This window comes from Myodes glareolus, chromosome X (genome assembly GCF_982192425.1).
Source record: "Myodes glareolus chromosome X, mMyoGla1.1, whole genome shotgun sequence".
Taxonomy (NCBI): domain Eukaryota; kingdom Metazoa; phylum Chordata; class Mammalia; order Rodentia; family Cricetidae; genus Myodes; species Myodes glareolus.
The window spans coordinates 116,174,057-116,189,834 of record NC_142053.1 but is presented as its reverse complement, the minus strand read 5'-3'; the positions used below and the strand labels follow the sequence as shown (position 1 = coordinate 116,189,834).

The window sequence follows — 15,778 nt, the reverse complement described above, 5'->3', positions numbered from 1 at the left end:
CTATTGTCTTTTATGAACTCTGTGTGTGCACACGTAGTGGGTTTCATTATTATGTCTCACCAGTCAAACTGGATTAAGGCTCCATTTTCAAATGTGTTCATATTGGTAATACTTCAACAGAAGTTTGGTATAGAACAGGCACCATTCATTTTGTAATAGTAACTGTAGAATCTGATAGACCCATCACACCCAGAAAGATTCTGTTTTGCTCTGGTTCTTTCTGACCTCTGACTCTTAGAATCTTCCTGCCTTTCTTTTCTGCAATGGCTCCTGAGGCTTGTGGTGGTGGGATGGTGGGATGTGGTTATCCCGTTCATAGTTGAGAACATTTATTCTCTGCACAATGACCAGTTGATTAACAGTTTCCTTTGTAGTATAGAGGCTTTTTAATTTCATAAAGTCAAAATTGTTGATTGTTGTATTTATCCTGGATGATTGGAGCCCTGTTGAGCAAGTTTCTTACCTCAGTCAATATACTCAAGTGCATTACTTGCCCTTTCTTCTAGAAGTTTTGTAGTTTCTGATCTATCATTGAGATTTTTTATTCATTTGGCTTGATTTGTGTGCAGGTTGAGAAAAAAGGATCAAATTTCATTTTCCATATGTATGTAGCTAGATTTCTCAATACAATTTGTTTAAATAGCTACCTTTCCCCTAGTGTATGTTTTTGGTATCTTTGTCAGGAAACAGGTAGTTGTAGGTACATGTAATTATACCTGGGTCCTCAGTGCTCTTCCATTGCTCACTGTGTCTGTTTTCTTGTCCTGGTACCATGCTGGTTTTACTACTATGACTCTATAGTGTAACTTGAAATGAGGAATACTGACACCCTCACCAGTGTTGTTTTTTATTATTCAGAGCTGTTTTGACTATCTAGGGTATTATTTTGGGCTTTCATATAATTTTAAGATTTTATTTCAGTTTATGTAAAAAATATTTTTTAGACTATTGGTAGAGATTCCACTGAATCTGTAGATTGTCTTGGTAGGATAACCATTTTTATAATATTAATACTGCCATTCTATATGCAGAAGAGGTCTCCCTTTATTATATCATCTTCAGTTTTTTTCTCCAGTGTTTTCAAAACACTATGTTTTCACTGTAGATGGCTAGATTATTTAAACATCAGTTCTAGATTCAAGTCTGACTTGACGGTGCAGACAGCACTTCTGAAGCTTTCTGGATTTCCATACATGATCTTTCTGTGTCATCATGCTTTTCCACAGCCTTACTGTTTTGTGTCTGACTTCCAGAGCGATTCCTATTTTTATCTCTTCAGAATAAAATATATCTTTGATATCCTGACACTTCTTTCCTGAAAACAGAGAGGAAGCTTTTTAAAGTGATACTTCTCTAGAAACAATATTTAATATTTTTTGTCAGTGAGTCTTAAATTTCTGCCATGTGATGGAATATATTTCTTGTGAGTGGATGGATCAGGCTAGTTTTGTTTCCTTCTAGATTCTTGGCTTTGCAGGGAAAAAGTAAAAAGTTAAAGGAATAGTTTAAGATTTTTAAGAATACCTTTCTTTCTGATAAATATGAAGTCTATGTTTGGTTGCTAAGGATTATAAAAGAACACACTGAAAAGATGGTTCTTAATATACCTTATCTGTGAAAAATTTAAAAATGTTTTTGTAGGAACCACCACCACCACCCCTAAATAATTTTAAAGTTGGAATGAAGATTGAAGCTGTCGATAGAAAAAATCCATTTTTGATCTGTCCTGCCACCATTGGAGCTGTCAGAGGAGATCAAATTCATATTACCTTTGATGGATGGAGTGGAACATTTGATTATTGGTGTAAATATGACTCCCGGGACATCTTTCCAGTTGGATGGTGTTGCCTCACAGGAGATGTTTTGCAGCCACCAGGAAATATTGGTAAGCTAATTATATATTCTCTTATTTTAGATCTTATTTTGGTGGCAGTGTGTTTAGTAGTGGTGATCTTAGTACTTGGTGCCAAATTAAAATGGTAGGCAGATCATTAATAACATTCTATAGTCTTGGTACTAGAGATGATGGAAGTTTCAAATTAGGATAATTAGAATTCTTGAGAATTCCCCATGTATCTTATGTTGCAATTCATACTAAGAGTATCAGCAAAGCCAAAAGTCACATTAAGAATATTGGAACTGTGTTGTTATAAACCTTGGCTATGTATAGGAGATGGTTATATTTAAAATTGCTTTTGTAATTATTATTCAATTAAAATGTATACTTGAGTACTGGGGATATACATGGCTCAGTATAGAGTAAGTGTGTAGCATACACAGGGCCCTGGATTCTATTCTCAACACCAAAGCCTTTTTAAAAACATTTGCACATGATATTTCATAAGTTACATCTCAACCATAATTTTAAAAATTGAACATAAGTATTGAATATATTTTACATGGCTCTGTTTATATTTTAAAGATAAACTGGTACTCTGATAGTCTCAAGTAAAATCTGTATGCAAATAAACTTTCTGACTCTGTGGTAGCTCTTGTAGATTTCTGTTCAGTAATTGCAGTATTCGTCATTTGTAATGGTATTTCTAGATCGAATACTGTGATCATGTAGATTCCTTTTTGCAGAGAAATGAAATGTCTGCAAAATATCAAAGCTCCTTGCAACTCATCCAAGGGCTTAAGCAAGCCTGATGTGGTCTTTGAAGTAACACTGCTGAGATATACTGGCCTTGAGTTTAATATAAATTTACTGCTGGAATCAAATGTAAACATGATTAAAGTTTACCTCACTAAATGTTATCTGTATCTTGAAAAAGAAATATAAAATAAGTAGATAAGTTATATAGTGGAAGTTAGGGGCTAGAAAAAGGCTTATAGGTATGTTTTTATTGTAACCGACTGCCCTTGAAGTCTTTTGTGATTTAACACATCCCATTATAGTACAGTAATACTTACCAGTTTATTGCTGCTGTATCTAGCAAGTAAATGTTAGTTGTCAATTTTGGTAAATGTTTCTGTTACACAGATCTATTTATAATACTAAGGTGGTTAATACATATATGTGCTCTTACAAAATTTATCTTCAAGTGAAGAGAAATGGACTGAAGGGTATACTTGTTAAAATTACAAAAATAGAAAAGTATGGTAAATATGGAAATAGCTCAAACTCTGGAGAGAATGCTGATTGAGTAAAGAAAAGCTTCAGAGAAATATATGACTGTTGAGAGAGGAGAAGTAATTTGCTATGCAGAATAGAACTGTAGGGAGGTATTACAGGTATAAGCTTTGAATTTACTCTGAAAATGGATGAATTTTGCATAAAACATGGTTGAGTTTGGAATGTGTGAATAAGAATGTTTTTTTCTCAACATTTTCTTCTCCAATGAGCTGCATCCCCAGTCATGTGGCAGTGGTTCTGGTTATGATTTGGTGGTGATAGAAATCATACCCAGGATCACCGCATATGAATTATGTCCGGAGTCCCTTTTGGCTTCTTTCTTTATGTAATAACAAGAAGATATTTGTACATTACTTTGTGCTTTAAACTTTCAGGTTGAAAGAGATTATCCTGAATATTCTATTTACTTGTTTATTTTTCATACTATTATGACTGTGTAGATGATCCCTAATTTAGGATGACTACATTTACAAGTTTTGTCAGTTCAATTTAGTGAAAGCAATAAACATTCAGGAGAAACCATACTTTGAATAGTAAAATTTAATAATTTTCTAGTCTAGTAATATGTGATCAAATATTTTATCGTGCTAGGCACTGGCAGTGGACCAAAAGGGGGAAAATGCTCTTCTGGTGTTGGTAGTGGATATGATTCTATTGGAGGCTGTTCATGTTTTCACAGCTGATGATATTTGAAAAATGCCTATATGTATCTCTTATATCCATATATACTTTCTGATTTTTACTCTGAGCACAGTTTTTAACAAATTAATAAGATATTCAGTTTTTAAAATAGGATTTTTTTGTTTAAGTTACATAATTTTACCCAACTCTATAAGCCAATATAAATCTTCTGAGCATGTTTTAAGATAAATTAAGTTTAAGTTTAAGCTATGATGTTCAGCAGGCAAAGTGTATCAAATGCATTTCAACTCTCAAAATGCAATCCCATCATATCTTGAACAACACATATATTCCTTTATGAAACATATCCCTACAAATTTCAATTTCATTCTACATGCATTCTATCTTATGACTATATGTAATTAATTAAATTTCCAGTTTGTTAGATATTGAAATCCTTTGACTTGTATGTATGTTATTAGACTAGATGCTATAAGTACTTTTATTTACATATATTTGCATTTTTCCATATTTCATACAATAATTTGCTGACATAGAGAATATGTTTTTAAGCTGGCAAATTGTCTTTCTCCTGAAAGGCAACTCATATTTGTATTTATTGCCCTAATAAATTGGTAAAATATTTTTCTCCATCCTGTCCAACCTTGGGAGAAAGATGTTTCTAAATTCATTATTTTCACATTTTTCTTCTTTAACTTATTTTACAGACCAACCAATTTCCTCTTTCTCCTCTCCTTCTGCCCCCCCCCCATTTACCACCCTCTCCATACACTCCTCAGTTTCTATTCAGAAAGGGGCAGGTCTCCATGGGCTTCAACAAAGTATGGCACATCAAGTTGAGGCAGAGCTGAGCTTTTCACCTTACACGAGGCAGTGTCAGGTAATCCAACATGGGGGACAGGTTACCAAAAGCCAGTTAAATGTCAGAGAGAGAGAGTCCTGCTCCCACTGTTAGAAAGAAATCTTACAAAGAGACCAAGCTACAGGATTGTCACACACATGCAGAAGGCCTAGGTAGGTCCCATTCAGGCTCCCTGACTGTTGATCCAATTTCCATGAGTTCCTGCAATCCTAGGTCAGCTGTCTCTATAGGATCCCCAATCATGACCCCTCTGGCTGGTACAATCCCTCCTCCCTTTCTTCCACAAGACTCTAGGAGTTCAGGACAGTGCTTGCTTGTTAATCTCTACCTCTGCTTCTGTCAGTTACTAGATAGAGTGTCTCTGATAGCAATAAAGGAAGTCATCAGTCTGCTAACAGTATATGGCCAGTTCAGGCACCCTCTCCACCATTGCTAGGAGTCTTAGTTGGAGTCATCCTTGTGGGTTTCTGGGGGTTTTCCTGGCACCAGGTTTCTCCCTAACCCCAGTTTGACCCTCCCTTAAAGACCTCTCCTTTGTTACTCTCCCCTCCATCCTGCTTCCAACCTGACTCCAGCATCCAGCCCACCCAAGCCTCTCCTTCTTCTTCCCATTCCCTCCTTCCCCCTAACCTCTACCCCCAGTTACCAGGAGATCTTTTCTACTTCCCCTTCCCAGGGAAATCCATGTGCCCCTCTTTGGGCCCTCCTTGTTACCTAGCCTCTCTGGGACTGTGGATTATAGGTTGGTTATCCTATCCTTTACTCCTAATAACATCTATGAGCAAGTACATACCATATTTATCATTCTGGGTCTGGGTTACCTCAGTCAGAATGATTTTTTTTCTAGTTACATCCATCTGCCTGCAAACTTCATGAGGTCATTATTTTTTTTACAGCTGAATAATATTACCATTGTATAAATGTACCACATTTTCCTTATCCATTCTTTGGTTGAGGGGCATCTAGGTTGTTTCCAGGTTCAGGCTATTACAAATAATGCTGATATGAACATAGTTGAGCATGTATCCTTTGGGTATGTTCCCAAAATTGGTATAACTGGGTTATGAGGTAGACTGATTCCCAGTTTCCTAAGAAACCGCCATACTGATTTCCAAAGTGGCTGTACAAGTTTGAAGTTCCACCATCAGTGGAGGAGTGTTCCCCTGATATCCTCTCCAGCATAAGTTGTCATCAGTATTTTTGCATTTTTCATTCCATAATTTGCTAGGGAGTTTAAAGCCTTTTCCTTTTATATGTTTTTTTATTAATTTTCCTTTATAATTTGTCTACTAATCGCCTTTTCTCATTTTTCATCTTAGAATACTACTTTTTTTTTTTACTATTTCTTTGTTTTGTTTACTGCATAGCTTAGAGAGATGGCTCAGTAGTTAGAGCACTGCAGCTCTTTCAAAGGTCCTGAGTTCAATTCCCAGCAGCCACATGATGGCTCACAGCCATCTATCGTGAGATCTGGCGCCCTCTTGAGGAAGAGACCTGGTCAGTCATCCCCATCAATTTAGACCATTGAAACCTAATGGACAAGTTCAACAGAACAGCCATATACAGGCAGCTCATGCATACTTCAGCATTGCCAGGGCATAAATTTCATTCATTCATTCATTTCTTCATTCAAATCCATGTTCTCCAATTAAAAATATTTCCCTCAGTCATTTGATTTTTTAATATGATAGTCTTTTTTCAACTAAAACATTTTATTGTCTTAAATATTAAATAATTTAAGGTCTTACTATTTTCAAAAGGCATAAATGATATTAAATTAATCAGATTTCTTAAATTAAAAATTTATATTTTCAGTATTTCTTAAATATACTAGAATTGTCTTTCAACTTATAAGCAGTTTCTTTTTTATAGCACCGAAAACTTGAAAAATAATCACTAAACACAGTATGGTTGCAGTGTTTTAGAAAAGTACAGTGAAACATGAATGCTATTTAATTTGGAGAATAGTAATATAGTTTAATTTTCTTTACAGCTTATTCCATTTTTTTTAAGCTCCGAACACTTCTAGGTTCAGAAAATAGTGGAGTTTTTAATTGGTCTTTGCAGGGGTAGATGAGTCTGTATTTTTTCTTATTTATCCACATTTTCTTTTCCAGGCTCTTGTTATGACCCTGTGCTCTTTTAAAGTTCTTTGCAATATCACAGCTGATTAAATTTCTTTCCAAGACTGTCAATACAGGGTGTCTAGTGAAAAAAAAAAGCAGAGCTGCATGTGTATTGCTATGTTCGTAGCAACTTGGAGGAGACTATCATATAAGTGAAAACAAGGCTTATTGCGGGTTTTCTTTCAACAATTTTATCTTGCTGTTTTCTTTTTTTCTTTTTCTCCTTTATCTTCTGTGTAAATCTCAGTTTCCTTTTGATTATTTATATGCTGATAGAAATTTAATGATTCCTTATAAACTATTTATTTTTCTCATATTGCCCTTTTCATGACTCCAGCATGTTGTAGGAGTTTATCACTAGCCATTAATACAGGAAGGAACAAACGCGATATTTTAGTATTTCTTTCTCTTTTTGAATGAGGATATACATTTGTCACTTGAGACATTCAGAAGAATAAGATACTGTTTTAAAAAGTGCACCAGGGTCTAGAAAAATGGCTCAGTGGTTAAGAGCACTGACTGCTCTTGTAGAGGACTTGAGTTTTATTCCCAGCACCTTTATATCAGCTCACCACCTTCTGAAACTCCAGCCCCAGTGTATCTGACATCCTCAGGTCTGCTGAGAACACTATGCATGACATGCACATTATGCATAGACATACATGTGGGCACAATATACATAAACATTAACATTTTTGCCACAGTAATTTTCCTAAGATTATGAAATTATTCAGTCTTTAAGAAAGTTTTATTGTATATGTTTTACTTTGCTTTAACAATTCTTAAGTACTTTAAACATAAGCTATATAAATTAAATTTGAACCTAATTTCCAAAGCAATGAATTTTTAAAATTTAGCTATGTATTAATATACTATTGGTTGTAATAATGATCTTCAGTTGTCTGAAGTTGTCTTTCCCAATGATTCTTTAATCAATTATAATACGTTCATTTCCACACTTCTTCGTGTTGTCCTTGATTTGTTTAAGGGATTTGCTCATTTTCTATTTAAGTGCCTCCATCATCTTCATAAGAGTGAATTTAAAGTCATCGTCTTGTGGGTCCGCTGTGTTGCTGTAGTAGGATAGCCTTGCTCTGGTGATGCAATATTTCTCTGGGTTATTGATTGTGTTCTTATGGTGGCCCTACCAGTCATCTGGGTCTGGGTGCTGATTTTTGAGTTTATCCGCTGTCGGATGGGTGCTTTCTGCTTCCTCTCTGGTCTTCTGGCCCGAGTGCTGAGTTGTGACACTAGAGATTATCATTAATTGCAAAAAGCAAACTTTCACAACATTTGGGTCCAAAGTTACAGTATCTCTAAGGTATGGAAGAATTCCTTCTGTCCAAGAGGAATTGTGGAGGAGGGACAAACCTAAATTCAGCATGGTGTAGCTATGCCTTGCTATTTCATTTGTATCATTCCTAAGGTTAAAGTAAAAGAAAAATGAAGGAGATAGTAACTATAATTATCTTTGTATTATTTACTATTTCTTTGAAAGTTTATTCTATGCTTTCATGCAGGAGTGCATAAATAACTTAGTTTTTTAACTAAAAATATAATGTAGTAGATTTTGGTATCTAAATTTGATCCTCTAAAAATGTGTAATTGATTCTTTATGTAAGTCTTTCCTTATTTTGGAACAGTAGCATTTAGCATTTTCTCAACTGTTTCAAAGTTTGTGTCTTGGGAAGTATTTTATATCTTTAATTTGCAAATAAGAAACAGCTTTATTTTCTCCTTTATTACTCCCTACACACCAAAAACATAAATCATGGCTGCCGGTTTCTTTGTTCAAAGGAGTATATATGTTCTACAACTTACTCTTTACCTCTCTAAATTTCAAACTTAAGATTTTGTACATTTTAAAGCATTTCTTTATCAACTTTATTATTATAGAACTGTGTGTGTTTAGTTAAAAACTACATAAAGTAGTTTTCTGTCAGATAGATCAGACAATGGTAGTGTACATATAATGAAGGCTATAAAGAGTTCAAGATAGTTTTGATCATATTGACTGACATTCAAACACTCATTTAGATTTTTGCTCTTAATATGCTTTATAATACAGTATAGGCTAATATACTTAGTACATTGAACATTCTTTTCGTTAAGTATGAATGAAATTGCTAGAGATGCTATCAACCCAAAAGGCTTGAAATCTAAAACATGATATTTTACATGAACAGCTTGGATCAAGTGTTTCACTTGTGTGAAAGAGGAAGCTATTATAGTACAAAGAAGTAGCTTGTAATGAATAAAAAGGCTTTTTTTCTGATGTAAATATTTCTTACTAAGTATTATGGTAATTACAAGCAATGTCTACACTTTTAAATCTTCCTTGGTTCTGTGCTATGATATATTTTAGGAGGGTTCTCTTAAGGCTATTAAAAATGCCTTGGTTAAAGGAACATGCAGTTCAGCAGGGATAACTTTCTCAACAGACACAATGGATTGATAGTTAGATTTTGTGTGTCTTTTCATTTCTTTCCAAATTCTCTGACCCAGGGTAACCTTTGGTCCTTCTTGGAAGGCTAAAATGAAGGGAGTTTGAGCAGGTGACTGATGATCCCTGTCTCAACAGCTCACAGACAATATACAAATTACATTACCAGCCCCCTTTATCTACTCCCTTCACTCCTCCCTCCTTAAATCAACAATGCAAATAGCTCCATCCCCATTTGCTAGAAATTCAGGCTTGCTCAGGCAACATGGGCTTTGTTGTTGAGTCCTTTTCTCTAGAAATTCAATTTTAATCCTGGTTAGGAAGAGTAAGACTATGAAGTGGAACCTAAGTCACTTTAACGGTAAATCCAGGCGCAGCTTGTCTTTCTGGGGTCTTTATAAAGGTAGGAATTGTCTTTATATTGTAGCTAAAATCTGGGTAAAGAAATCTATTGTCTGCTTTGTTAGTTTTTGTGCACTACATATATTAAAGACTTTAGTTAGACGGTCCTATTTTAAATATTATTTATTGAAACTTTTAACACTATTATTTGAATAGTCACTTATAAAAGTTCTTTTTAAAAGGCTTTGGGAGAAATTCAGTCTTTGCTTATTTCTACCATAAAAATGCTTGTATTTTTTTAAAAGCAAGGAGCAATCTGATTATAAGTAATATTTAGTTATTTAGAATACTAGTTTATAATAAAAGAATTCTAATTTTTCTCTTAAGTTTTAGGAATATGACCGTAAATAATTTTCCACTGACGTTGAATGAGATATACTAAAAAAAAATATGCTATGGAAATATAAATAGCATTCTGCTGATTATTTTTAAATATTTAAATTTTTATGAAAATTGTTTCAATACCTGCTGTGATTATTTTGAACAGTACAGCGGAAGTCAGTGTTAAAAATTGTTAGGGAGGAAAAAAGATACTATGTTTTAAAACTCAAGTGATTTTTAAAAGCTTATATTGTTAGGTGAATTTCAAATTGACCTAAAACTGTTTCTTTTGTGTGTGTGCAATTTCTTCTGAAAATATTAAAGATTATAGATATTGTGCTTTTTAAAAAAATACTGTCAGGTATATATTAGTAGCAGTTGTGAAATAAAATAGTCACCATGGAAAGTATTCCCCCAGAGAAATGAAAGGAATAAGTTACAGTGTTTCTGTGGTCCACAGGCAGAAAGCACATACACTTTTAAAATATATCTCTAAAGCCCTTCTAAATTCTGGTTGTGATTTCTTGCTTATTGATTTTTTTTGCTTCTTTCCTAGGTTGAATATTTATGAGACACAACCATATAACAGGACTGAAAAAGCATGTAGATGTTGTTATATCTAGTTTTATTTTAGTATAGAATGTATGCCAAGGGGAAAGGAAGCGTTTGTTTTTGTTTTTCAAAGACAAGATCTCACTCTGTGATATAGGCTAGGCCTGAGCTCACAGCAGCTTTTCTGTCTCCCTTTCCCAAGTGCTGGGATTATAGGCCTCAATAACCATTCTAGTTTTTCCCTTCAGTAACCTTTAAAAATAACTTAAATCCATAAGCCCAGTTTTGAAATAGGATTAAATCAAAGCTGTAGATAGAGCCTTTAAATATAGTTGAATTTTGGCTTAGTTATCTAGGCATAATGGTTTAAAGCTCTTAAAAATGGCATGTTATTGCTTCTCAAATGATAATGCTATATTTGACACTTTCCAAAGTAAAAGTCGTTTCGATGAATCCTTAGTTTTCTGAATGTGTCATTTTCTTTTATATAAGAGTCACTTTTTATTGTGTGTTTAGGTAGTTTTGGTACTGGAAAATGTTTGTTGATTGCTAGAGAGAAATCTATTTGAGTTATCAAAGAGACTCAGGAAGGATGATGGAGGAGGTAAGGTCTAGACTTGTTATTATTAGGGTCTTAGAGTGTGGGTGATAAATAAATGAGCAATTAGCGTAAATCTTCAGATCAGAATTGAGAAACTGATGCAAGACCTGCCAAGCTTTAAAGTAAAAACCTGGGACAGTTACTACTAAATTTTAAAAACATTATTTTCCTTTGTAGCTATTTCTTTTTTTCTTGTAGCAGATTGTAAATATTAATAAATATTTGATAGATGGCTGAAACATAACAGAGAATACCGACTCTTGTAAATAGAGGTAACATTATGTGTTTGTAGAATTCAACTACCTGGACAACAGAGAGGTCTTCTCCTTTATGGAATGCCAAGTCAGACTGTTTGAATGACTTCTACCTAACACAGTCAGTCTACAACTGAATTCTAGAATTGCTCCAGACTGAGCAGTAGATTACTGTGTATCAGTTTTGAAGACTCTAAAGATAACTGCTGACATGCACTGAAACTATAGACAGTCTCCCTCAGTGTCCTGAGGGAATTGGTTCCTTGGACTCTAAACAGCAAAATATGAGTATGTCCAAATTCTATATAAAATGGTGGAATGTTTTTATAGAACCTATTTATACCATCCTTTATATTTAAATCATCACTAGATTGCAAACCTTGTCCAAAATAAGTGCTACATAAATAGTTATCTTTTAATAAATAATGACAAAAGTTTGTATATGTTAAGTAGTGGTACAGATTTTTTTTCTCAGTGTTATCTGTCCATTGGTGATCAAATCTACAGACTTACTATAGGGCCAGCTATATGACTACTTAAAGGCAATGTTATGCTTTATCAAATATTTTTTTAGAATATCTAATTCTGTTATTTATAGAAGTGGCTAGATTATCTTTTTTGAGACATTTTTCAATCTAAATTACAAATTGGTGTTTATTACAGAACATTCAGAAAATAAGATAACAGTGGTCAGAGGATAATCTAAAATTGTATATATTCCTTCCTTTTAGAAATAATGAATGCTAATATTTTAGCATATAAGCTTTAGAATATTTTAATTAAAACTTGGAATATTAATTTCCAGTACTCATAAGACCAGTTGGAGAATCTTACAGAGCATGTATTGTATTGTCATGTGTATAGTTATAGTGACTTGATTCTATTTGCTTAGATATTCTATTATTATTATCATTAGTAGATAAACTTTCTCTAAGAAATATTAAAGAAGCAAGAAATTTGTCAGCAAGTATTATCCAAATATTTGGTGCAGGTTTTTAACTTTATGTATAGTTATAGTCAATATATAAAATGGAAAACAATTTTGCTTTTACTCAAAGTAATTATTTTGATGTCAAACAAAATAAACCTTTATATCAATATGAAGAAAACCTAAACATTGTCTTACTGAGAACACATTGGTGCTTATTTCCAACACTACTTTAAATTGTATTCCTTTGATGTTTGCATGTAAACTTCCTCAAATTTGAACATAAAAAGTTTTTGCCCTCATTACTTAATTCTGTAATTTTTAAATCCTTTGGATTTTTAGTGTTTTATATTATAATATTATCATTTTTATCTCAAATTTTACTAATTTGTGGCTTCATTGTTTTGGTTAGCTTAAAGGTTTATCAGTTTTATTTGTTTTTCAAAAAAGCAAATATTTATTGTTTTGGGGTTTCCATTTCATTAACTTTAGGGCTAGTCATTTTCCCTTCTAGGAATTTTTAGTTTGACTGTTTTTACTTTTCTTTCTTTCTTTCTTTCTTTCTTTCTTTCTTCCTTTCTTCCTTTCTTCCTTTCTTCCTTTCTTCCTTTCTTCCTTTCTTCCTTTCTTCCTTTCTTCCTTTCTTCCTTTCATCCTTTTTTTTTTCGAGACACGGTTTCTCTATAGCTTTGGAGCCTGTCCAGGAAACTAGCTCTTGTAGACCAGGCTGACCTTGAACTCACAGAGATCTGCCTGCATCTGCCTCCAGAGTGCTGGGATTAAAGGCATGCACCACCACTGCCCGGCTCTGTTTTTACTTTTCTAAGACCTTTAGATACATCATTAGGTTATTAATTTGATATCTGATTTTATTGTAGGCGTTCTTAGCTATAAAATTCCATCTTGCTTTATATCAAAAGTGTGTGTGTTTGTAAGTGTATGTGTGTGATCGCTATCAGCCAAACAATTTTAGAATTAATAATGTTTACTATGTAAATTATAGATTTTCTACAAAGGAAATTGTCATGGCATAATTAGTGAAATATCAGTTTCTAAGCCGGACATAGACACAAATTATCTGGTAGATTATCTTCACACACAATATTAAAATTGTATGTATTATGACACCAGGTAACTAGAAGCTATATATCATATGAGAATAAATTTCTTTTAATGATGACACTGTATTAGCATGTATAAATTATTTATTAGACGCTTTAATATTTGGTATGCATGCAGGAACCTAATGTATTCTAGCTTTTAAGTGCACATAATTTTCTTCATTTTATTTCTCAAAAAAGCTGAAAGGAAACCAAGGAGCAAGGCAGTGACTAAACCTTGGAAAGATGGAGCCACAGCTTTGGAAAATGAAGAAGCAGCTCCAGGTGATTGACTTTTTTTCTACACCAATCTGCAAGATGGTTCCTCTACATTGAATAATAGTGTAGTGTTTTCGGAAGGAAGGGCTCTTTTCTGTTTTAAGAAAAGTAGACCAATGTATAATTGCTAGGAATTTGCGCTAGGATAAGTCAGTGGTGCTTGGTATTTAATGAAAGCCTACTTTTGAAAAAAAAATAGACTATTTCCTGGCTATATGAAATTCTAATGTACCTAAACTTCCATTTAAGGTTAAAATATTTTTTGGTTTTTTTAATGCTTTTCTTCGAGAATTTCATATAATTTATTTTAATCATATACTTTCCCTGCCCCCAATTCCTGCAGGAGCTTCCCATACCTCCCTGTCCACCTAAATTCCTGCTTTTTACACTATTAAAAGAGAGTGAAGCATATAAAACTGGAAATCTGATATGTGTCTTCAGACTATTCTTGAACATGGGGCCTGCCTTGGAATGATACCTGGTACCATTCCAGGGTCCAAATCTGATCTCTTATCTAGCAGTTCTCAATTATAAATTGCTTCTTGGCTAGGGCTGGGACTTTGTTCCCACTTCACCTGTGCCACTCTAGGATTTTATCAGGTTTGAACTTGTGTAAGTATTATACATTCCGTTACAGTCTTTCTCTGTTCCTTTCTGCATCTGCCTTGTTAGGTCTTGAAAGCCCTGTCTCCTTGAAGACTTCTTCCATCTCTGGTTCTTACAGTCTTTTTTGTCCACACTTCCACATAGATCCTTGAGCCTTGACAGTAGGGGTTTGATACAGACATCCTGTGTAAGGTTGACTATTTAAAACTCTCACTTTCTTCAAGTGGTCCACTTCTGGTTTCTATGTTAATTACCATACATTGCTGATAAAGGTTTTCTGACAACATTTGAAGGATTCACAGATCAATGAATATGTAATTAAAAATCATTTTATTGTATTTAGCATACTAATAATGGAAGATTTTTCCCTCAGGGCCCAAGACATATCTAGTCACAGGCCAGTAGGTCTCATTGGCATGAGATGATCCTTCAGTCCAATGAAAATCTGGTCCATTCCATAACATTCTTGCTACTACTGTACCAGTGAGCATACCTTGAGGGCAGATGGCTATTAGAACTCAGAGGGGCCATAGCTCTATGAAATTGATGGTTTCTTTTTTCTGCTGGCAGTATCTATAGATATGAACCCTAGATAGTAAGGGTGACGCTTCCAGTTGAGTACCGGCTGGTTTCTCTATGTACCATGACATCAATATGTAGTGTGTTCAGCAATTTAAAACTACCTTGAAATTCTTGTCAAGTTGTAGGTTACCAATAGCATAGGCAATGGCCTCTTATGTTAGGTATTGGGTCTATGAGAAACCTTTGGCCACTACCTCAAAAAGAAGTTCCATGTACTAGGGTTTTTATTGCTAGCATTTTACTTAAATTCCATTGAATTCAAATTTTTATTCAATTTTTCTTTGCCTGTATCTTTTTTTTTTTTCAGAACCTCTGAAAACCTATCTGTTTGCTAGATTTTGTATTATAGTTGTTGAGTATCTCATCATCCTATCCCTGAACTGCCTGACTGAATTTATTTACATGTTCATTTAAATCCATTTTGAGGTCATTAATCATCTGTAAAAGTAGACTTTTGAATTCTTTGTCCCAAAGTTTCACCATTTCAACATCTTGGATTAGGTTATATGGTAGCTGGAAATTTTACACACACACAAACACATTCATATCTCTCTCTGTGTGTGAATGCGTTTTGCAAAAGCATGTAGATACAGACACAGAAAAAGGCATTGGATACTCAGCAGGTGCAGTTACAGACAGTTGTGAACCACTTGATGTGATGTTGGAAACTGAACTCAGGTTCTATGGAAGGGAGGCAGAAAATACTTTGAATTGCTGACCCATTTTTTTAAGGCCCAACGAGAATTTTTTAAACATTTATTTATTTATTTATTTATTTATTTATTTATTTATTCTTTTTTATTGATTTTTATTGAGCTCTACATTTTTCTCCGCTCCATTCCCCCCTTCAAGGTACCCGTGCTCCCAATTTACTCAGGAGATCTTGTCTTTTTCTACTTCCCATGTAGATTAGATCTATGTAAGTCTCTCTTAGTGTCTGCATT

The 15,778-nt window shown here is 33.9% G+C and overlaps 1 protein-coding gene across 16 annotated transcripts in view; it reads left to right on the top strand.

The window, feature by feature from the left end:
* The window catches only part of Scml2 (Scm polycomb group protein like 2), a 149,936-nt gene that overhangs the window by 76,422 nt on the left and 57,736 nt on the right, over positions 1 to 15,778 (top strand). For all 16 annotated transcript variants that reach the window (XM_085684788.2, XM_085684798.2, XM_085684796.2 and 13 more), the window contains 2 exons: positions 1,642 to 1,885; positions 13,569 to 13,652. In XM_085684788.2, coding sequence (XP_085540914.2) covers positions 1,642 to 1,885; positions 13,569 to 13,652 — 328 coding nt within the window. The remainder of the gene's footprint in view (positions 1 to 1,641; positions 1,886 to 13,568; positions 13,653 to 15,778) is intronic.